At 43.9% G+C, this 24,861-nt stretch overlaps 1 protein-coding gene across 3 annotated transcripts in view; it reads left to right on the forward strand.

The window, feature by feature from the left end:
- Nucleotides 1-24,861, forward strand: part of itga7 (integrin, alpha 7) — a 191,252-nt gene that overhangs the window by 119,297 nt on the left and 47,094 nt on the right. For 2 of the 3 annotated variants that reach the window (XM_051672272.1, XM_051672273.1), the window contains exons 15-20: nucleotides 7,603-7,786; nucleotides 18,007-18,081; nucleotides 18,200-18,279; nucleotides 18,623-18,700; nucleotides 19,323-19,425; nucleotides 21,124-21,330. In XM_051672272.1, coding sequence (XP_051528232.1) covers nucleotides 7,603-7,786; nucleotides 18,007-18,081; nucleotides 18,200-18,279; nucleotides 18,623-18,700; nucleotides 19,323-19,425; nucleotides 21,124-21,330 — 727 coding nt within the window. Of the gene's footprint in view, nucleotides 1-7,602; nucleotides 7,787-18,006; nucleotides 18,082-18,199; nucleotides 18,280-18,622; nucleotides 18,701-19,322; nucleotides 19,426-21,123; nucleotides 21,331-21,578; nucleotides 22,447-24,861 lie in introns of those variants that run through there. The other variant, XM_051672274.1, reaches the window with a different exon arrangement.

Consider the following 24,861-nt stretch of genomic DNA (forward strand, 5'->3'; position numbering starts at 1 on the left):
CTGAGGCAGCGTTCGTGGATGGTTCATGTTCTCATTGCGAGAATATGACCATGGCAATGTTGCGGTCGCAGCTTTCCTTCTTCCGGGGAAAGCCACTCTAGCTGCCCCCCGTGCCTCGCCTTTTACCTCTGGGTATGAGGCCAGCCCGGCTAGCGCTGGAGGCGATTTGGGGGCTTCAGTAGGTGCGGCTCCACCGGGTAAATCCCTGCAGACCTCCCATTCCCTAGCACGCTCCTTTGCCCCCAGCGAGTTCCTAGAGGAGACCAGCTCGCCCCAGGGCCAGCTTAGTGTCCCTTTCGGAGCTCCAGAGCTGGATGAGTGCTCGATCGCTGCATCGGAGAGCGTACTGGCGATGTCAGATGCCGAGGACTCGACTGGGCTGCCACCTTCGGGTCGGCCCGCCCAGTCTGAGGCTGATGGCGAGATGACCGCCATGCTTGCCTGGGCCGCTGCGTGTGTTGGGTTGGAGTGGAACCTTCCACTCTCCCCTGAGCCCTCACGGCTAGATGATTGGTTCTTGGGTTCGGGGCGCCACTCACAGGCACGCCACCCCCACGGTCCCTTTCTTCCCGGAAGTGCACGACGAGCTGACGAGGTCGTGGAGGGCACCTTTTTTTGCCCGAAACCGACCTCCCAGCTCGTCCGCTCTCTCTCTACCCTTGATGGCGGGGCGGCCCACGGGTATACGGAGATCCCTCAGGTGGATAAGGCGGTTGCGGTGCACCTGTGCCCACTGTAGGACGACGTCGTCTCTGACAGCCAAAGCCTACAGCTCCGGTGGTCAGGCCGCCTCTGCCCTGCATGCCATGGCCCTCCTGCAAGTACACCAGGCAGGAGCTGCGCTCGGTGACCGACCTCGCCCTCTGGGTGACGAAGGTCACGGAGCGAGCACTCGGACAGGCGATGTCCACCCTCGTGGTCCAGGAATGCCACCTGTGGCTGAATCTGGTTGAGATTCGGCGACACCGTCGAGGACTTCGCCCAGCAGTTCTCGGCGGTGAGGAAGCAGACGGAGGCTATACAACACATCTTGCCCCGGCGCGGCTCAAGATCCCATATCCCGTCTGCTCGCTGAGGGTGTCCCCCTGCGGTGGCGAAAGCCCAGTTCTCGGCCCCAGCATAGAGCCCCCATAGGAAGCTGATGCCCCCCGCCTCATGGGCCGGCACGAGGACCTGGAAGGCTCCCAAGCGCCCCTGAGATGGACAACCCAGGGAGCGAGATGTCTGCTGCAAACCCCGAGCTGGTATACAGACCAATCCCCAGGTGGAGGGCAAGGAGGTAAATCCTTGGTTTCCTTTTCTTTTATGTTCACCGCACCCCGAACGGACTGCGGTACCCACATTCTCAAAAGAGCAGTTTCCTCACTCCCTGGGTCACATAGCCAGTGTTTACGACCGCCGTTATCACGGCAACCAAGCACTGATCACCTGCGACTTAGACGCCGTGAAGGTGCGTCCAGTCCAACCACACTCACACCCACGGCCAGGTGGTTGTGATGGACTATGAGGATGGTTAAAAAGTCCCTCCTCCCCCGTAGCCGACCCCCCCGACACCGGGTACATGTAGCAAGGTAAGTGCTTTGAGGGTCCCCTCAGCGCAGCCACGAGTTCGAGACGAAGCGAGGCTCCTCGACGTGGCATCCCCTGCTCCCTCCCGGCACGAGGCCCCACCCACAGGTACATTTAACGCGATTGTCCCCTTAGTGCCCCTCACCTGGAGCTTGGACGCGTGGCTAGCGCTTTCCAACCCGTCGCGGTGGTTGGCCAGGACCATCCGACTTAGCTATGCGATTCAGTTCAGCGGCGTCCACTTCACTTCGGTGAGGGGCGAGAACGCTGCCACCCTGCGTGCAGAGATCGCAACCCTTCTGCGCAAGGGCGCGACAGAGCCTGTCCTTCCAGCCGAGATGAAGAAAAGGTTTTACAGCCCTTAGGTGGTTGGTTGTGGCCAATCTTGGACCTGCGAATCCTGAACTGGGCCTTGCACAGACTCCTGTTCAAGATGCTGATTCTTTTTCTGATTGTGCCAAAGCACATTTGCCGTGTGTGCGGCATCAAGATTGGTTCGCGGCGTTAGACCTGAAGGACACGTACTTTCATGTCTCAGTTTTACCTTGACACAGACCCTTCCTACGGTTTACTTTCGATGGCCGGGCGTATCAGTACAAGGTCCTCCCCTTCAGCCTGTCCCTGTCCCCTCGCATCTTCACGAAAGCTACAGAGGCAGCTCTTGCCCCGTTAAGGGAAGTGGGTGTCCGCATACTCAACTACCTCGACGACTGGCTGATTCTAGCTCACTCTCTAGAGTTGCTATGCACACACAGGGACCTCATGCTCAGGCACCTCAGCCGGCTAGGGCTTCGGGTCAACTGGGAAAAGAGCAAGCTCCCCAGTTCAGAGCATCTCTTTTCTCGGCATGGAGTTAGACTCAGTCTCAATGATAGTGCGCCTAACGAGCGAGTGCACACGGTTGGTGCTGAACTGCCTGAAGTCATTCAAGCAGAGAACAGCGGTTCCACTGAAACACTTTCAGAGGCTCCTGGGGCATATCACATCCATACTAGGGTTGATGCATATGAGACCGCCTCAGCACTGGCTTCAGACTCGAGTCCCGAGATGGGCATGGCGCCGTGGCACACATCGCGTGGCCATCACGCCGATCTGCCGCCACTTGTTCAGCCCTTGGACAGAGCTTGCATTTGTACGGGCAGGAGTTCCCCTACAGCAAGTGTCCAGGCGCGTCGTCATTACAACAGACGCCTCCAAGCGAGGCTGGGGCGCCGTGTGCAATGGGCACACAGCCACAGCTCCTGGACAGGACCGCAACTGTGTTGGCACATCAACTGCCTCGAGTTGCTGGCAGTATTTCTCGCCATTCGGAGGCTTTTGCCATTGATCCGGGGCAAGCATGTGTTGGTCCGGATGGACAACACAGCGACAGTAATGTATATAAATTGCCAAGGCGGCTTACGCTCATGTCACATGTCACAACTCGCCCGCCGTCTCCTACTATGGAGTCAGAGGTCGCTGCGGGCCACTCACATCCCGGGCATCCTCAACACCACAGCAGATGCATTGTCGTGGCAGGTGATGCTCAGGGGAGAGTGGAGACTCCACCCCCAGGTGGTCCAGCTGATTTGGAGTCGTTCGGCAAAGCACAAGTAGACTTATTTGCCTCCTGAGAAACCTCCCACTGCCCGCTCTGGTATTCTCCGATGCGCTGGCACACAGCTGGCCCCAAGGGCTGCGCAAGTATGCATTCCCCCCAGTGAGCCTACTTGCACAGACCCTGTGCAAGGTCAGGAAGGACGAGGAGCAGGTCACCCTCATGGCCCCGTATTGGCCCACCCAGACTTGGTTCTCAGACCTCACGCTTCTCGCGACAGCCCCTCCCTGGTGAATTCCCCTGAGGAAAGACCTTCTTTCTCAGGGACAGGGCACCATCTGGCACCCACGCCCAGATCTCTGTAACCTCCATGTCTGGCCCTTGGCGGGACGGCAGAAGACCTAAGTGGCCTACCACCAGCAGTGGTAGACACGATCACTCAGGCCAGAGCTCCCTCCATGAGCCAGATTTATACCCTGAAATGGCGTCGGTTCGCGAATTGGTGTTCTTCCCGAGCTGAAGACCCTCAGAGATATGCAGTCGGTCAGTGCTTTCCTTCCTGCAGGAGAGGCTGGAGGAACAGCTGTCCCCCTCCACCTTGAAGATGTATGTGGCCGCCATAGCAGCACGCCATGATACAGTGGACGGTAAGTCCTTAGGGAAGCACGACCTGATCATCAGGTTCCTCAGAGGTGCCCGGAGGCTGAATCCTCCTAGGCCATGCCTGTCCCCCTTTGAGCCACTAGAATCAGTTGAGTTGAAAGCCCTCTCCTTGAAGATTGCGCTCACCTCCATCAAGAGGGTCGGGGACCTGCAATTGTTCTCTGTCAGCGATACCTGCCTGGAGTTCGGTCCGGGTGATTCTCACGTAATCCTGAGACCCCGGCCGGGCTATGTGCCCAAGGTTCCCACAACCCCCTTCAGGGATCAGGTGGTGAACCTGCAAGTGCTGCCCCAGGAGGAGGCAGACCCAGCCCTGTCGTTGCTGTGTCCGGTGCGTACTTTGCACATCTACTTGGATTGCATGCAGAGCTTTAGATGCTCTGAGCAGCTCTTGGTCTGCTTTGGCGGACAGCAGAAAGGGAATACTGTCTCCAAACAGAGGCTTTCCCACTGGATCGTGGATGCCATCGCTATGGCATACCAGGCCCAGGCCATGCCTGCCCCTTCGGAAATACGAGCACACTCCACAAGGAGTCTGGCATCCTCGTGGGCACTGGCCCATGGCACCTCTCTAGCAGACATCTGCAGGGCGACCTTCATGAGATTTTACAATCTCTGGGTTGAGCCGGTTTAGTCCCATGTTCTGTTAGGTATGAACAGGTAAGTTCAGGAATACGGACAGCTGGCCGGGTGTATCGCTTGCATATAGCACCTTTCCCCTCCAAAGAGGTGAAGATGTGCGCTTCTTTTCCCATGCGAGAACCCGTGAACCCTAGATGTCCTTCCTCCCTAGCCCTGTGGCTCATGAATTCAGTGGAGGAATTCACAGCTGGAACTAGTTTGTGTGCTAATATGCCCTTACTGAGGTAGGTGCTCCACAGGTGCCGGTTACTCCAGTAACCCCCTGTGATGTATTTTCCGCAGTACGCTCTCCCTGTTGGCTGACCTGCATCTCTCTTCAACAGAGCCTTCTCTGTCCCGGTCACCTTGTTTGTAGAGCTCCTCCCCTTTCAGAGCCTCTTCCAGCTCTGAGCCCACATGACATGCTTGCCACATGTTACCTCCCCTCCGGGCAAGATGTGGTCTCCGCAGGGTCTTTTCCCCCTGAAAGAATAGGATAGGAAAAGAACACCTTCCCCGGCGCATATATTGAGCGTTAAAATGGCCCCAGCCGAATAACTGAATACTCTGTGGAGAGAAAACATAGAGAGAAAAGGCCACGGCTGGCGCGGCCTGCTTCCATACTAGATATGGGATGTGGGAAACTATACTGCATTTTTTGGGGCACTGGGGGAGGCTACGTGCAGACCGGTGCACCTGCTACTACGCACGCAGCAGCTTGCTTGCACCTGCACCGGACGTCCACGTAACACGGTTCAGCTAGTTGTGGCTTTTTGTATAGGGACCCTTAGTGTCACTACATCGACACAACGTCGAGTGGGTGACAGAAGGGGAACATCTCAGTTACTGTCGTAACCTCTGTTCCCTGATGGAGGGAATGAGACGTTGTGTCCCCCCTGCCACAACGCTGTACTACCCACTGACATGGTCGGGACCCTGTCTCGGCTCCTCAGCACAAAACCTGAATGAGTGGTTGCGAGCCAGCTCCTTTTATACCCGTATGTCTGGGGGAGTGGCATGCAAATTCCACTCGCCAATTCTCATTGGCCTTTTCTCAAAGATCTGAGGTGTTTGGGGCTCCCAAGGGCGACCCCTAGTGTCACTACATCGACACAACATCTCATTCCCTCCATCAGGGAACGGAGGTTACGACAGTAACCGAGACGTTTAAAGTAATGAAAGGAAGTTTTACATGGTTTCTTTTAGCAGCAGATTTTGTATCCATTGAGAAAGGTGGCGGCAGCTGAGCGGATCGAGACGAGACAACCCACGCTGTTTAAAACTGTAATGTGTCAAAATGTGATTGCAATTGCGATAACTGGCGCGATGAAGAGACAGTATTCCGTGTTTCAGAAGATGAAAGACAAACAGATACGGTTTGCTTGGCGAAATTTCCACAGTATTCGTCCAATCATGTAAATGGTGCAACGACTCTCTCGAATATTTTTATTATTTACTGTGAGCATTTTTGGGTGGAACCTTGTTATTTTCTTTTTGATTTTCTCATGAATAATAAAAAAAAGTCTCTCGGCGGATTATAAAAAGATGGTATTTAAAACATTTTATTTTAACGTGGTGAGGCCAAAGTTTAAAATTCGATGCCCCGTTCAGTTCTTTATTTATTTTAAATGCATTGACAGATTATTTATTTATTTTTGTATAGCCTACATATGAGCCATTCATTTATTATCGTAGTATTTTGAAACACAGACGTTCGACCTGGAATTTAGAGTCTTACACTATCATCTAAGTGTAAGTTAGGCTAACTTTGGTAGATTAATGTTTGGTTTGATTGTTCTAAAGTTGATATTTGATATATTTTATGTATCATTTTATTTCTATATTTAGATTTTTTTAAGTGTAGGTGTAACAAAGGTTAAGGATGGGAAAGGAGGTGGCAGGAACCAACTGAACCATCAAAATAATATTTAATTTAAACAAAAAGACACACAACACAAACACACATGGCAGCTGCATGTGGCTCTCTCTCTACCTAACTGCCACTTCCGCTGCATTTATCCCTCTCCTCGGCTGATTAGCCCAATTGGGGGCCGGGCGTTCATAGATTCCTCCTCGTCATACTAGGTTTTCTGCTCGGATTTTTATGACTGACAGTTTTGTGCAAACAAAGGTTATAGTTATTAAGCATATTTATTTTTTGAATGTCTGTTATCCTATTGAAGGGCTGTGCTTAGTGTCTAAGAAACGCGTGTGATTGGTGTCTTGTGGAAATTACTCCAACCTAATTATACAGGGCTTTGACTAATCATCGACATAACCTGTTGTAGGTACTAGTCGATTTTGAAATTATGCCATTTTACACATCCCTAACCGTTGTGTTGTTGAAATGTAATTAATTAATATATTCATTATAAAGCCTAATAACTCATGATGCACTGTTGTATGTGACAATAATAGTTTATTAAAACCACAAAGGTGAAACATGAATTAGAACTGCTATGCCAGATGATGGCCCAACAATGCCCTCTTAAAATGTAAAAAATGCCCATGAAAAACAACTCCGGGGTCCAAATATTGCCCCTTAATGGAAAGGTTAATATATACAGTATCACTCTGGTATGAACGGCCTCTTTTAGGGGAAGGCTACATGTTCACCTTCTTTAGAGATAGGCTTCAGCTCACTCTCTATTGAGCTGAGACACATTTTGCACTGCCTCTTATGTTGTGTATGGAAAATATGTGCACAAAAGAAGTGGCAAGAGCACAAGAAAGCGATGTAAAACTGAAGATGTAAAAATGCAATCGAATGCAACCATTACTGATACAACTACTGATTAAAACAGGTGTTTTATACCGTTTTCTGTGATTTTATACTGCTTGTTGCAGCAATATGAACTTTGCATAAATGGTGGTGGTGGTGGGTTGGGTTTAGTTGACCCTGGTGTCCCTTCAAAAAAATTATGTTCATGATGCCCCTGATCAGGCCCTATTGTGTATTCTTTTCATGGAATGTCTCAATCACTGTATGCTTGCATTATGGGTAAGTCTTGTGTCACAGTTGCAGACAGGGCTGACGTATCTGATTTCCTACAGAGGAAAGTCTCAGAAAGTCTCAGGAGTGTTTCAAGTGAAATTTTCATCCAACTCTGACATTTCTATATTGTGCTTTTGTGTAAATAGCTCTACTCATTGTTCATGAGTCTCTCATTGTTTTAATTTCTTCTTTATATTCCTGCTCTGCTGATGTTAAGAGATGAGTGGGATGTGGCCATTTTCTCTCTATCGGATCAGAGATCAGTAATGTTAGAGGTCACAGTCACTAACTCGCCCTCTGATCCAGAACACCCTCAGGAGGATGGTGATGATGCTCATGCTGCACAGCTGCAGGTGTCATTGCCAAACACACTGTCATATTCTGGACTCATGGGACAGCAGGTACACTATCTACAGCTTTGTGTCTGAAATGATCTTATACTGTTTATAGTTCAACAACCTAATCGATTAGTGTGGTTGACTTGTTTATTAAGATTTTTGTTCTTATATAATAAAATATATAAGCTTTTATCTTGCATTCTAATAGTTTTTAATGGGTAAATAGTTATAGTTATTAAAAAGTATTTTCAGATATTTTTCATTACAAAGTATATTATCATTATAACAATTTGAGTTGAAAGATGAATTCAAAAATTAAGATGAATTTTACTATTTCTATGTGTTTAGTATGCATCTCTTTTGCTTCAATGACAGCATGCACTGGAGCTGACATGAATAAAACCTAATGATAATGTTATCAAGTTTATTTGAGAATGTTCCAAAGAGCATCTTGAATGCTTCAATGGAAACCATGCAATCTGACCCTCTGTACAAAAGAGTTACTGTAACATGCTCAAAGTCATAATTTTGCTTGTTTGATTAATGACTTAGAAAAAGAGAAGTATCTTAACCCTCCTATGGTATTGAAAAATGGCACCTCCCTTTGGTATTCGTGTCATTTTTACTGGAAGGGGTCAGATGTGTTACCCTTTTTTTATTTATTTTTTTATTATTATTATTATTATTTTTTTTATGATAATGATACCATTTCTTCTTCCCTGGAGTAAGAACAATACAATTATTCATTTCTTTTGGGATTTTATGCTATTTTGATCTTATTTACATGTAAATTTCTCAATTTTACCATTAATATGCATATACAAATAAGCAGATTTAAAAACATAATAATTCAAAATTCAGACCCTACTCTTCTATGAGTTGAAATATGAAGAAAATATGAGAATGTGACATAAATTGGAGGCAGATTGCTGCCATCTGGTGAACAAAATATAAATAACATGACTTGAAAATCATGTCATGCCAGTAACAGCAGGTAGATGGCTGTTGCCACCTACTGTGTAGTCTGATGGATTGTTGTATATAATTTTATATTTTATCACAAGATATGCATTTGGATATACAGTTGAAGTCAGAAGTTTACCTACACTTAGGTTGAAGTCATTAAAACTCATTTTTTAACCACTTCATAGATTTAATATTAGCAAACTATAGTTTTGGCAAGTAATTTAGGACATCTATGTTGTGCATGACACAAGTAAGTTTTCCATCAATTTTTTAAAAATAATTGTTTTCACTTTTAATTGACTATATCACAATTCAAGTGGGTCAGAAATTTACATACACTAAGTTAACTGTGCCTTTAAGTAGCTTGGAAAATTCCAGAAAATGGTGTGAAGCCTTTAGACAATTATTCAGTTAGCTTCTGATAGGAGGCGTACTGAACTGGAGGTGTACTTGTGGTTCCCTATCTGTCACTCACTCGACATTGTGTCGATGTAGTGACACTAGGGGTCACTCTTGGGAGCCCGAAACACCTCTGATCTTTTGAAAAAAGGCCAATGAGAATTGGCGAGTGGAATTTGCATGCCACTCCCCCGGACATACGGGTATAAAAGGAGCTGGTATGCAACCACTCATTCAGATTTTCTCTTCGGAGCCGAGGGGTTCTATTCATTGAGCTGAATTCATCCGCCGAGTTCATTCACCTCTCTCTGCTGGATCTTACGCCGCATTTCAGTGGCTTCTCCCCCTCTGCATCTGTGGTTTGCAGAGAACGCCCCTGTGCGCTTCGGCAGAACATTTAAAAAAGTATATTCTAAAAGAGTATATTTTCTTTCTGAAAGAGCGGCACACACGGAACGTCTTTTTAAAGATGCCTTTCCGTTTGTGTGTTATTCCTGGTTGCGTTCGTTATCTCTCTGCTTCCGACGGCCACGATCACTGTCTTACATGTCTGGGCGCTGCCCACGTGGAGACATCGTTCGTGGATGGATTATGTCCTCTTTGCGAGAACATGACCATGGCAACATTGCGGTCGCGGCTTGCATTCGTAAGAAAGCAAGCCACCCCAGCGGCTCCCCGCCTCAGTCCTTCTACCTACGGGTATAAGGCTGTTCCGGTTAGCACTGGGGGCGATTTGGGGACCTCAATGGGACTACCTCCACCGGGTATCCCTTCACAGACCTCCCATTCCCCAGCACGCTCGGTTGCCCCGATCGCGTGCTCGGACGAGATTGCCGGCTCGTCTCGTCTGGCGCCCCGGAAGATGATGAGTTATCGAGCGCAGCATCGGAGAGTGGGCTCGTCCGGTCTGATGTTGAGGCTTCGGCTGGGCTTCCTCCTTCAGGAACGGTTGCCCAGTCTCAGGCCGACGCGGAAATGATGGACATGCTTTCCCGGGTGGCCGCGAGTGTCGGGCTAGAGTGGAACCCTCCACTCTTCCCCGAACCCTTACGGCTCAATGATTGGTTCCTGGGCTCCTTTCTTTTCTTCCCGGAAGTGCATGAGGAGCTGACAAGGTCGTGGGAGGCACCTTTTACTGCCCAGTCCCGATCTTTCAGCTCCCTCGCTCTCGCTACCCTCAATGGTGGAGCAGCCAGGGGGTATTTGGTGATCCCCAAGGTGGAAAAGGCGCTTGCGCCACCTGGTGCGGGCGCCCGAAGCTCTCGTCCAAGGCCTGTAGGTTTACGTCATCTTTGACAGCTAAGGCCTACGGTGCCACTGGACAAGCTGCCTCCGCCCTGCACGCCATGGCTCTCCCGCAAGTACACCAAGCCAAGGCGCTAAAAGAACTGCACGAGGGTAGTTCTGACCCGGGATTGATGAAGGAACTGTGCTCGGCGACCGACCTCACTCTCCGGGCGACGAAGGTCACAGCGCGGTCTCTCGGGTAGGCAATGTCCACTCTCATGGTCCAGGAGTGCCACTTCTGGCTTAACTTGGTAGAGATGCGAGAGGCCGACAAGGCACGGTTCCTTGACGCCCCCATCTCCCAGGTTGGCCTGTCTGGCGATACCGTCGAGGACTTTTCCCAGCAGTTCTCGACAGTGAAGAAGCAGATGGAGGTTATAAAGCACATGCTGCCCTGGCGCGGCTCAAGATCCCACACCCCGTCTGCTCGTCGCCAAGGGCGTCTCCCTGCAGCAACATCTCCGGCTCCACCGCAGCCCACCCCCGTGGCCTGGCCCCGGCGTGCAGCCCATCGCAGGAAGCAGACGCCCCCCCATCTCACGGCCGGCCACCAAGAACCCGAGGAAGGCTTTGAAGCACCCCTGAGACGGGTGACCGAGGGGCAAGGAGACCCATCTCTCTGAAGCTGGTGCACAGACCACTCCGTCCCCCGGTGGAGGGCCGGGAGGAGAATCTTTTGTTTCTTTTTTCGCTGCATGTCCCAGAGGCTGTGGTACCCAAAGGTTCAGCAAAAGAGCAGTTTCCATGTTTCCTCCATGGGGGCAGTGGTGGCTCAGTGGTTAAGGCTCTGGGTTACTGATCAGAAGGTCAGGGGTTCAAGCCCCAGCACCACCAAGATGCCACTGTTGGGCCCTTGAGCAAGGCCCTTGACCCTATCCGCTCCAGGGGCGCCATATCTTGACTATCTCGATATCTCGCACTCTGCTTAGCTGGGATATGTGAAAAAAAGAATTTCACTGTATATGTGCAAATGTGTGATAAATAATTATAATTATAATTATTAAATTCCTGGGTCACATGTCCGGTGTGCATGGCCGTTGTCACGGCCACGGGGCTCGAGTCCTCTTGACGTGGCATCTCGAGCTCCACCCCGATGCGGAGCACTTATGTGGTCTACCGCCCACAGTGTTAGGCTAGGGCTCCCTCTACGAGGCGCCTGTATGCCCCCAACGGGAAGACCCCCAGAGATGCACAGTCGGATCGGTGCTTTCCTTCCTGCAGGAGAGGTTGGAGGGGCGGCTGTTCCCCCTCCACCTTGAAGGTATATGTAGCCGCTATTTCAGCTCATCACGATGCAGTAAATGGTAAGTACTTGGGGAAGCACGACTTGATCATCAGGTTCCTGAGAGGCGCTAGGAGGTTGAATCCCTCTAGACCGTGCCTCGTTCCCCCATGAGACCTCTCTGTAGTCCTTCAAGGTCTACGGGGAGCTCCCTTTGAGCCAGTTGAGCTTAAGGCACTCTCTTTCAAGACTGCCCTCCTGACTGCACTCACTTCCATCAAGAGGGTAGAGGACCTGCAAGCGTTCTCTGTCAACGAATCATGCCTGGAGTTCGGTCCGGGTTACTCTCACGTGATCCTGAGACCCCGACCGGGCTATGTGCACAAGGTTCCCACGACCCCTTTTAGGGATCAGGTGGCGAACCTGCAAGTGCTGCCCCAGGAGGAGGCAGACCCAGCCTTGGCTTTGCTGTGTCCGGTGCAAGCTTTACGCATCTATTTGGATCACACGCAGAGCTTTGGAAGCTCCGAGCAGCTCTTTGTCTGCTTTGGTGGACAGCAGAAAGGAAGCGCTGTCTCTAAACAGAGGATCGCAGACTGGGTCATTGACACCATCGCTATAGCATATCAAGCTCAGGATGTGCCACCCCCTGCGGGGCTACGAGCCCACTCGACCAGGAGTGTGGCGGCCTCCTGGGCCCTGGTCAGTGGCGCCTCTTTGGCAGACATCTGCAAAGCAGCAGGCTGGGCAACACCCAACACCTTTGCGAGGTTCTACAATCTCCGGGTTAAGTCGGTTTCGTCCCGTGTAGTGGCAGGCACAAGTAGGTAAGTTCCGGGACAGCTGGCTGGGTGTACCACTTGCGCATAGCGCCTTTCCCCTCCCTTGAGGGGAAGACGTGCGCTCTTAACTCCCAGTAGTGTTCACAGACTGTGATCCCTGGATGACTTCCTCCTTAGCCCTGTGGCAGTCGAGTTTGCGGAGAAACTCGCTGCCGGCTCAGTAAGTGCACTGGTAAGGCCCTGTACTGAGGTAGGTGCTTCCCCATGTGTTTATCTTCCGTAAAATCATTTCCCTCTTGGTAAACTACGTCTTCCTTGAGCAGAGGGCCCTCTGCTCCGGTCGCCATGCTTGTAGAAACTCCTCTACCTTTGGGTAGGACCTACCATGTGACTCTCCACATGACTTACTTCCGACAAGACTCGGTAAGACCATGTGATGTATTTCCACTTGAAGTACCCCCCCCCATTCTCTGGGTGGGGTGTGGTCTCCATGGTGTCTTCCCCTTGGGAGTGACACCTCCCCCCCCCGACGTGGACACTTGCGGATCCCAGTCCGTTAACAAATTCCACTCTTTTTAGGGAGAAAAAAATGAGGGAAAGAGGCCTCGGCTGGGCTAGCCTGTCCCTATAATTGGGCAGTCGACTTGTTCCTGATGGACCGTTTGACGGAGCGTTGGGGGAGGTTACGTGATGGCCTGGTGCACTGGCTACGAGGCACACAGCAGTCTGCCCGTCACACACCGCCACTTCACGCAACACAGTTCAGCTAGTTGTGGCGTTTTGTATAGGGACCCCTAGTGTCACTACATCGACACAATGTCGAGTGAGTGACAGATAGGGAATGTCATGGTTACTTTCATAACCTCCGTTCCCTGATGGAGGGAACGAGACATTGTGTCCCTCTTGCCACAATGCTGAACTACCCGCTGAAATGGCCGGGACCTTGTCTCGGCTCCTCAGCACAAAACCTGAGTGAGTGGTTGCATACCAGCTCCTTTTATACCCATATGTCCGGGGGAGTGGCATGCAAATTCCACTCGCCAATTCTCATTGGCCTTTTTTCAAAAGATCAGAGGTGTTTCGGGCTCCCAAGAGTGACCCCTAGTGTCACTACATTGACACAACATCTCGTTCCCTCCATCAGGGAACAGAGGTTACGAAAGTAACCATGACGATATATTTTAAGGCCTACCTTCAAACTCAATGCCTCTGTGACGAGACAGGAGAGGAATGAGAGGAATGCAGCCTTTTTAATAAAATAAAGGTAAAACAGGTAACTCAGAACATAATGAAAAAAAAACACAGGGAACAAAGCACAGTGTAATACAGATGAAGACTGACCAAGAAACCAGGGGAAAACAAGGTCTTAAATACACAAGGGAATGAGGAACACCTGGGGAAACAGTCAGGGGAAAACCAATCATGAAAAGAAACTACAAAGGACTACAAAACTAACAGGAAACAGGAACAGGGAACTAAACTAGAATTTCAACATATGTGACAGCCTTTTTGCTTGACATCATGGGAAAATCTAAAAAAATCAGCCAAGACCTCAGAAAAAAAATTGTGGACCTCCACAAGTCTGTTTCATCCTTGGTAGCAATTTCCAAATGCCTGAAGGTACCATGTTCATCTGTACAAACAATAGTACACAAGGATAAACACCATGGGACCATGCAGCCATCATACTGCTCAGGAAGGAGACACATTCTGTCTCCTAGAGATGAATGTAGTTTGGTGTGAAAATTGCAAATCAATCCCAGAACAACAGCAAAGGACCTTGCGAAGATGCTGGATGAAACAGGTAGACAAGTATCTATATCCACAGTAAAATGAGTCCTAAATCTACATAACCTGAAAGGCTGCTCAGCAAGGAAGATGCCACTGCTCCAAAACTGCCATAAAAAAGCCAGACTACAGTTTGTAAGTGCACATGGGGACAAAGATCTTACTTTTTTGAGATGTGTCCTCTGGTCTGTTGAAACAAAAATTTAACTGTTTGGCCATAATGGCCATTGTTATGTTTGGAGGAAAAAGGGTGATGCTTGCAAGCCAAAGAACACCATCCCAACCGTGAAGCATGGGGGTGATGGCATCATGTTGTGGGGGTGCTTTGCTACAGGAGGGACTGGTGCACTTCACAAAATAGATGGCATCATGAGGAAGGAAAATTATGTGGATATATAGAAGCAACATCTCAAGACACCAGTCAGGAAGTTAAAGCTTTGGTCGCAAATGGGTCTTCCAAATGGACAATAACCCCAAGCATACCTCCAAAATCATGGCAAAATGGCTTAAGGACAACAAAGTCAAGGTATTGGAGTGGCCATCACAAAGCCCTGACTTCAATCTGATAGAAAATTTGTGGGCAGAACTGAAAAAAGTGTGCGAGCAAGGAGGCCTACAAACCTGACTCAGTTTAACCAGTTTTGTCTGGAGGAATGGGCCAAAATTCCAGCAACTTATTGTGAGAAGATTGTGGAAGGCTATCCAAAATGCTTGACCCAAGTTAAACAACTTAAAGGCAATGCTACCAAATACTAACAAAGTGTATGTAAACTTCTGACCCACTGGGAATGTGATGAAAGAAATAAAAGCTGAAATTAATCATTCTCTCTACTATTATTTGGACATTTCACATTCTTAAAATAAAGTTGTGATCCTAACTGACCTAAGACAGGGAATGTTTTTTATGATTAAATTTCAGGAACTGTGCAAAACTGAGATTAAATGTATTTGGTTAAGGTATATGTAAACCTCTGATTTCAACTGGGTATATATATATATATATATATATATATATATATATATACAGTTGTGCTCAAAGGTTTGCAAACCCTGGCAGAAATTGTGAAATTTTGGCAGTGATTTTGAGAATGTGACTATGTCTTTTATTTAAGGATAGTGACCATATGAAGCCATTTATTATCACATAGTTGTTTGGCTCCTTTTTAAATCATAATGATAAAAGAAATCACCCAAATGGCCCTGATCAAAAGTCTACATACCCTTGAATGTTTGGCCTTGTTACAGACACACAAGGTGACACACACAGGTTTACATGGCAATTAAAGTTTAATTTCCCACACCTGTGGCTTTTTAAATTGCAATTAGTGTCTGTGTATAAATAATCAATGAGTTTGTTACCTCTCACGTGGATTCACTGAGCAGGCTAGATACTGAGCCATGGGGAGCAGAAAATAACTGTCAAAAGACCTGCATAACAAGGTAATGGAACTTTATAAAGATGGAAAAGGGTATAAAAAGATATCCAAAGCCTTGAAAATGCCAGTCAGTACTGTTCAATCACTTATTAAGAAGTGGAAAATTCGGGGATCTCTTGATACCAAACCTAGGTCAGGTTGACTAAGAAAGATTTCAGCCACAACTGCCAGAAGAATTGTTCGGGATACAAAGAAAAACCCACAGGTAACCTCAGGAGAAATAAAAGCTGCTCTGGAAAAAGATGGTGTGGTTGTTTCAAGGAGCACAATACGATGATACTATATATATATATATATATATATATACACACACACAGGGTTGGGAGGGTTACTTTTGAAATGTATTCCACTACAGATTACAGAATACATGCTGTAAAATGTAATTTGTAACGTATTCCGTTAGATTACTCAAGGTCAGTAACGAATTCTAAATACTTTGGATTACTTCTTCAGCACTAGTATATTTTTTCACTTGTTTTGACTATAAAAACTCTGTCAGTACAGTAAGACAAAATACACATGTTAAAAATACATTCTCTGAAAAACCTAAATATCTTATGCAGTGTTGTTTCTAAAACAAGATAAATCAAATTGATCTTGTTTTAAGGATTTTTAGATATTTTTACAGGAAAACAATACAAAAATTATTATCAAGAATATGATTGTTGCCCTTATATCAAAGGTCTTATTAGAAAAAAAGAAATTATGATCTAATGTGAATTTTCTTCATAAAAAAAATATGATCATGCCTTGTAACGTGCATGTAAAATGGCTAGAAATAGCATTTTAGCTTAGTATAAAGCTGACAATTTACACAAGGTTTATTTCTGTTTCTTCTTCTCCAAACTTACTTAAAACGTACTTCTGTCTGCTCATATGAATGTAGCACATCATAAGAAAGTGTTTCACCGCTGTTCAAATGCACTTTGCATCGCATCATTTATATGTATAAATGTTTTCCATCTGAAAGGACTAAATATTAAATGAAACAAATGACAATAAAATGCAAAGTAATCTCTTCAGTAATCAAAATACTTTTTGAATGTAACTGTATTCTAATTAACAATGATTTAAATTGTAACTGTAGTGGAATACAGTTACTTATATTTTGTATTTTAAATACATAATCCCGTTATATGTATTCCGTTACTCCCCAACCCTGTGTGTATGTATGTATGTATGTATGTATGTATGTATATATATATATATATACACACACACACATAATGAAACTATTATTTGTCAAAGTTTATCATTTTAAAATTGATTTGAAAAGTCATTTTTTGCAGTTAATGTCACTGCATGCTTGCAATCAAACCTGACCATGGTTTTACAAAGAGAAGACACAGAAAAAGCAGTTTTCCACCAATAATTTATTTCAAACATAAAAATGTAATAACACGAAGTAAATGCATAATAATGTCAAGAAAATGAACATCAAGAAACAGAAATGAACTTCAAAAGTCTGAAAATTCAATTACAGTATAAAACAGAAGAATCAGAGATCAGAATCACCAAAAGATGGCTTTAGAGCTTCACTTATTGATGCCCTGGTTATCTCTGTGTGTGTGTGTGTGTGTGTGTGTGTGTGTGTGTGTGTTCTGCATTGTGAGTGTGTTATTGTATCACCCCTTCATTTCTGACTGTGTGTGTTTAGCATTGTAACTGATTACAAATGTAAAAAAAAAAGCTCTGTGTTATAGTCTCACCAGATCATTTTTGTGTGTGTGTTTGTGTATGAGTGGGTGTATATGTTTTGCACTGAGGAAGTTTTAGTGTCTCACCTTGTAATTTATGTCTGTTTCTACATTGTTCAAATGGCAAATGGAGGAAAAGTCACAGTGTCTCGTACTGCTCAGATAAATGAACCCATTTTTATAAATTGTCACAAGTCTTTTTTATTTTGTTTTTCAACTTTCTCTTTATTTCCAAGATTAAATTAAATTAGATTTGAATGCCAGATTTTCAGTGTGAACTTTTGAATGGCACTGTAAATATTTACAGTTTTGATATTTTCAGCAGTGGTGTTTTAATAAGCATGCTGACAGCTGCTTTGCTTTAGCTTTTAGACAGATCGACGGTCAAACCCTCTCTGAAAAGGTTTTAAATTCACCTCCTTTACAGCACAGCTGCTACAGCCATACACAAGATGGACATCTTTGGCTGTTGTATTGCATCTCATGCTGTTTTTTAGCATCCCGCTACAAGTGTACGGTTGCATTTTAAGATGGCATGTCAAATTAAAAATAGTCAAACATTTAAAAATCTGTCTCGAGCCCAGAGGAGATGACATAATTTTCCTTTTTTTTTCTTTTTTTTTTGTAAACAATTACTTTAAGACTAATTAAACCACTAGTTGATTGTGAAAATATGTAGTACATAATGTGTTTGATTGTTGTGTAGGTTTTGTGTGAGGTCAATCAGAATGGCTCGCAGGCTCTGTGTGAACTGGGTAATCCACTCAAGAGAGATGCTACGGTACAGTAACAGCCTAACATACATCACATATACAATTCTGATAAATTCAAATCACATACAATTGACGTACATCTACAATTTTGTTTTTTGGAGATTAAGATTTCTCTCTATACATCAGGTAAAATTTTATCTCATTCTGAGCACGTCTGCGATCACTATAGAAACCACATCACTGTCTGTTCAGTTAATGATGTCTACGTAAGTTCATTTTAAATTCTGTTTTGTACCATTTCAAAATACTGTATGTGCTTTTGTGAGCAACATTTTTTTAAGTTGTTTGATGAATCTGGGGGTTATAATTCCCCTGAAAATCCAAAGGAAGAAAGTCAAAAATTATATTTTGCTTTAAGAAATAGGTTCCATTTTCTATAAGGAAAAATATAATTTCTTTTTTTTTTTTTCTCGTTGATTTAGGTGTGAAATATTACCCAAGGATGTTCTTGACAGTTTTTGTGAGATTCACTGTGTTGCCAAAATAACAAAACATGAAATATTTATATCAGACGTACTTATGTGATATGTCTGTGTAAATAACACACAGGATAAGCGAGCAGCCTGGTCTGGTCCCTATAATCGCATATGCACGAGTGGTGATAGAGCTTCCCCTGGTGCTCAGCGGGTGTGTATTTGATTAATTCTCTTTCTATAGAGTTCTACAAAAGTATTTTTCATGCTTTCTGAAATAACGGCTGGTTTTCTCTAAATTTCTGATATCACATCATGTGAATATCTTGCATGCATCTGTGAATAGATTCATGAGTTTTTTGTTTTGTTTTGTTTTGTTTTTTTGTTTTTTTTTCCAAAGATCTCACAAATCAAATCCTCTAAATCAGTGGTTCTCAACTGGTGAGTCACTACCACAAAAATGTGTCGCTGTTCTTTTCTAATAGGCTCACAGACAGCAGGGGAAAAAACTATGATGCATGCAAATGATAAAATGCAACTAACCATATAATTGTGCATAGCTAGGATAGCAAAATATATAAGCAGCTTTCAAAAGGGAGAAGAAAATGCTTCCCATATCTTTTGTTTTGGAAATCAAAGGCTATGTGTCAAATCAAACTCTACGATATTTTGGTGCAAATTTATCTGTCCATGACATCTGTCCACATTTGTTTGACAGTCACCATTTGATGTCCAAAAAGTCTGTAAGTAAAAACAGTTAAGAACCACTGAACTAAATGTCATGGAATAATGTTTAACTAGCAGAATTCCCATGATTCTTTTTTGTTTTTTCATAGGCTTGCTCGCCCCCATCAGCTGTTCTTCAGTGGAGTCGTGAAGGGAGAGAGCGTGATGACATCACTTCAGGATTTGGGCAGTGCAGTGGACTATGAATTCATCGTAAGTTCTTTATAATGTATCCAGAGGAAAGTTATTGCTCAGAGGTTGCCCTATCATGGCTCGAGAGACTATATGAAGGTCTCATCTACAGTTGAAGTCAGAAGTTTACATACGCCTTAGCCAAATACATTTAAACTCAGTTTTTCACAATTCCTGACATTTAATCGTAGAAAACATTCCCTGTCTTAGGTCAGTTAGGATCACTACTTTATTTTAATAATGTCAAATGTCAGAATAATAGTAGAGAGAATTATTTATTTCAGCTTTTATTCCCAGTGGGTCAGACATTTACATACACTTTGTTAGTATTTGGTAGCATTGCCTTTAAATTGTTTAACTTGGGTCAAACGTTTTGGGTAGCCTTCCACAAGCTTCTCACAATAAGTTGGTCAGGTCAGGGCTTTGTGATGGCCACTCCAACACCTTGACTTTGTTGTCCTTAAGCCATTTTGCAACTTTGGAGGTACGCTTGGGGTCATTGTCCATTTGGAAGACCCATTTGTGACTGAGTTTTAACTTCCTGGCTGATGTTCCACATATATCCACATAATTTTCCTTGCTCATGATGCCATGTATTTTGTGAAGTGCACCAGTCCCTTTTGCAGCAAAGCACCCCCACAACATGATGCTGCCACCCCCATGCTTCACGGTTGGGATGGTGTTCTTCGGCTTGCAAGCATCACCCTTTTTCCTCCAAACATTACGATGGTCATTATGGCCAAACAGTTAAATTTTTGTTTCATCAGACCAGAGGACATTTCTCCAAAAAGTAAGATCTTTGTCCCCATGTGCACTTGCAAAATGTTGTCTGGCTTTTTTATGGCAGTTTTGGAGCAGTGGCTTCTTCCTTACTGAGCAGCCTTTCAGGTTATGTCTATATAGGACTCGTTTTACTGTGGATATAGAGACTTTTCTACCTGTTTCCTCCAGCATCTTCACAAGGTCCTTTGCTGTTGTTCTGGGATTGATTTGCACTTTTCGCACCAAAGTACGCTCATCTCTAGGAGACAGAATGCGTCTCTTTCCTGAGCGGTATGATGGCTACGTGGTCCCATGGTGTTTATACTTTCGTACTATTGTTTGTACAGATGAACATGGTACCTTCAGGGTTTGGAAATTGCTCCCAAGGATGAACCAGACTTGTGGAGGTCCACAATTTCTTTTCTGAGGTCTTGGCTGATTTCTTTTGATTTTCCCATGATGTCAGTCAAAGAGGCACTGAGTTTGAAGGTAGGCCTTAAAATACATCCACAGGTACACCTCCAGTTGACTCCACTTAGCCAATTAGCCTATCAGAAGCTAATTGGCTAATTGCCTAAAGGCTTGACATCATTTTCTGGAACTTTCCAAGCTGCTTAAAGACAGTTAACTTACTGTAGTGTATGTAAACTTCTGATCCACTGGAATTGTGATATAGTCAATTAAAAGTGAAACAGTCTGTCTGTAAACAATTGTTGGAAAAATTACTTGTGTCATGCACAAAGTAGATGTCCTAAACGACTTGCCAAAACTATAGTTTGTTAATATGAAATATGTGGAGTGGTTAAATAATTAGTTTTAAATACTTCAACCAAAGGGTATGTTAACTTCTGACTTCAACTATATGTTTCATTTAAGTATCAGCTTTGTCTAATATGTCTCTCCTAAAAGTCTCAGGAGGAATAAAATTGTCGGTCACAGTATTGTCTTTTGTAACAGGTGTCAAACACTGGTCAGTCTCTCCAGACATTTGGCTCAGCATCTCTGAATATCTTGTGGCCGTATGAGTTAATAAATGGAAAGTGGCTGCTTTATGCTAGTGTTCTGAATATGGAGGGGCAAACACCCACTCAGTGTGAACCACAATCTGCACTGAATCCACTCGGGCTAAACCTTAATGAACCACAACAGACAGTACAACTTAAGGTATTTACAAACACCCAACAAACCAAACTGACTGGGCAACAACAAATTATGGCCATCAATTTAATGTGTTAATTTTAGGGCTGTCAATATTATGCTTTCATTTTAGGTCTGTCAGTTTTATGCTTTCATTTTAGTACTGTCAATTTAATGTGTTAATTTTAGGGCTGTCAACTTAATGCGTTAATTTCAGGTGTTGTCAGTTTAATTTGTTTATTTTAGGTGTTGTCAATTTATTGTGTTCATTTTAGGGCTGCCAATTTCAATCAAGCTTGAAGTACCACCTTTACGTTTTTGTGAATCCTCAGTCAGTGTGGACTCAGCTCATTTAAAGCAGGAGGAGCAATTCACACGAGATGTGTTCTTGAGTTTAAAACAGCATAACAGAATGTTAAATAAGGCAGGGGTCCATTTGCAGAGACAAGACTCTGAAAAACAGCAAGACGCGCCGCAATGGTCAAGACACTCATCTGACGCTTGCGTTCATAAACAAGCAATTAAAAATCTCGCAGAATGAATACAAGAAAGCATCCTGTGTACACGGCCTCAGACAGATTGACAAACTTCGCTGAAATATTAAATGCTGTGGACTGTACATCAGTAATATAGTTATCCTTAATAATATGTCGAGATTTACCAATAATCTGATTTACTAATGTTTTTTCCCAATACTGTCAATTGTTTTTAATTAATTGGTTCAGTTAATCATCAGTTTTTCAATATCACATTTACCGCTAAATGGTGGGTATGTAAAGAATAGCGCCTAAGTGCCAAGAGACGCCATTACTCTATTATGCTTTCAACAGGGAACTGTGGTATACACAGGTAAACAAACTTAATGTTAACTGAATGTTATTTTGGTCCCCGTTTGCAGTCTTTTAAATCATTGTAATATTACTCTGACTGTGAAACATATTCCTTTGGACTGTTCTGCTTTTAATGTAAGTAGGCAACATTTCTTTTCAGATAATAATTTGAAGGATTTGTTGGTGACATGGTCACCTGGAAAACTTTTAGAATTTTTAACTAATCTTTTTTGCTGTATTTATTGATTTTTTGATAATAATTTGTACTTGCCTTGATATAGCCCTTGATTCTGATATGGCAATAAATACTAAAAACAGCAACAACAACATGCAGTCTTTTAACAAAATCCACTTTTGCAAAACCCCATTGTATTAGAATTTACTGTAACATTTACCTCGTTTTCTGCATTAATCGTCAACACATTAAAGGGTTCATGTCATGCGTAAAAAATTTTTTTGCACAAATGTATTATTACATGAATTTTTATTTATTTATTTATCTCTGACCTTCTGTCTGAAATGCTCAGTTTCTGTGTACTTCACCTTTAAGACACGCCCACTGTTATGATTTGCTAACATCTTTGTCAAGTACTCTACTCGTTAATATTGAGCTTGATTTTTGGGGTAAATTATTAATACTAAGAGACTGCTTTTTTTTCACAACATATTTTATTTAAAAAATAATTAAATACATTTGTGGGTTTATACTATACGGTAGGGGTCTTCAACTTTTTTGCAGGGGCCAGATTATCCAGATGAAAACTAAACGGGGGTCTAACACCTAACACTTTCATTGTTACAAACATGTTAACATGAAAAACCAAACACTATTAATAATATGCATATATTTACATTAAAAATAGTCATGGGTAATTAATTAACCTTTTTTAAAGTCTGGCCATAAATTCCTTAAGATCTGACTGAAGAACAAACATGATCTCACACTCTCAACTAACAAATAGGTTATGATTAAAGCTTCAGTGTTAAAATACTTTCTTCTATCCCAGCTTAATATGCAGAGACAACTTTAATAGGTTAATTTTCTCGAAACTGTAAACACTATGGGGCAGATACACAAAACAGTTGCGCCACTGTTGCTTATGGTATTTCAGAGCAAATACCTGCGTCTTATTCACCAACTACCCACAATCACATTTACCGGGCGCAATCAGCACTGAATTGCAGTGTATCTTCAATATTTAAATGAAGTATCAGTCATTCCTTTCTGCGCAAACATGCCTCCTTTCTATGTAAATTAGGCTCATTAAAGACTGCATTCACAAAACTCTGTGCAATTTGCCCTGTTCAATTTCGCGCTGTTACTGCCAAAGTGAAGTAGGCGGTAAAATGAATTTTATTTAAAAGAGATGTTTGTGCACATTTTCAACAGATAATTTCAGCAGTAATTAATCAAATACTCATCAAAGGATGTTGTAGAGCGTTATAACCTGGCATATATCCAGATGTGCGGTGTTGTCAAGCGCACGTTCTGCATGTTTAAAAGATGATCCAGGTGGCATCCTCGGCTATATTGCGCATTAAAATTGCATTCAGCAGCAATTTTGTTGGCATGTTTGTGCCATTGCCTGATCTGCATAATTATTTTAGTGAATCGGGTACTAATTGAGCACAGTCAGCGCTTTCAGCAGGCGCAATTAATTCTTAGTGAATCTGTCCCTGTGTCTCTGTGGCGCTATAAAAATTCTGGTTTTTGTTGTGAGCGACCCGCGTAGACCCACCCCAACAACTTTACTCAACCAATGGCGTGAGGTGGGGGTGGGGCTACCTGACTGTTTGAACAACTGCAGGTGAAGGGCGTATTCAGAAAATTGTTTTGAAAACATTGTTTATTTTTGCAGTTCCATTCGGTGGCTCGTGTCGCAGAAATTACATACTTTAGCTTTAACTTTAGTTTGGAAAAAAAAAACACACTACCACTCAAAAGTTTTGAAACACTTGACTGAAATGTTTCTCATGCTTAAATGTTTTAAATTAGTTTTGTAGACAAAAATATAATTGTGCTACCATATTAATTTATTTCATTATAAATCTAAATTTTAATAAAAAAAAAAAAAGTATTTGAAATTGATGACTTGGACCAAATAATAAAGAAAAGCAGCCAATAAGTGCCCAACATAGATGGGAACTCCTTCAATACTGTTTAAAAAGCATCCCAGGGTGATACCTCAAGAAGTTGGTTGAGAAAATGTCAAGAGTACATGTCTGCAAATTCTAGGCAAAGGGTGACTACTTTGAAGATGCTAAAATATAACACCGTTTTGATTTATTTTGGATTTTGTTTAGTCACAACATAATTCCCATAGTTCCATTTATGTTATTCCATAGTTTTGATGACTTTACTATTATTCTATAATGTGCAATATATTATAATAAAGAATGAGTAAGTGTTTCAAAACTTTTGACCGGTAGTGTACAATGTAGGGTTATTGTTTATGAAAACAGAGGAAGAACATTTAGATCTGCTAAATCTTTGAAAATATCAACCCCCATAAGAAAACAATGTCAATCTAATGTAGAAATGTAAGCGCAGCGTAGTTCTAGCAGGAAGACTAGCAGCTGTACATCATCGCACTATTAGCTAGGTAACTCCTAGCCAATCACATGTAAGCCATTGCTTTATAAGTTTGCTCACAATCTATCACATTGCCGTTTCAGTGTGCTAACTCGGCAACATCATTCTATAGCACTGTCTGACGTCGAGTCATTC

This window comes from Myxocyprinus asiaticus, chromosome 35 (assembly GCF_019703515.2).
Source record: "Myxocyprinus asiaticus isolate MX2 ecotype Aquarium Trade chromosome 35, UBuf_Myxa_2, whole genome shotgun sequence".
In the NCBI taxonomy this organism is placed as follows: Eukaryota; Metazoa; Chordata; class Actinopteri; order Cypriniformes; family Catostomidae; genus Myxocyprinus; species Myxocyprinus asiaticus.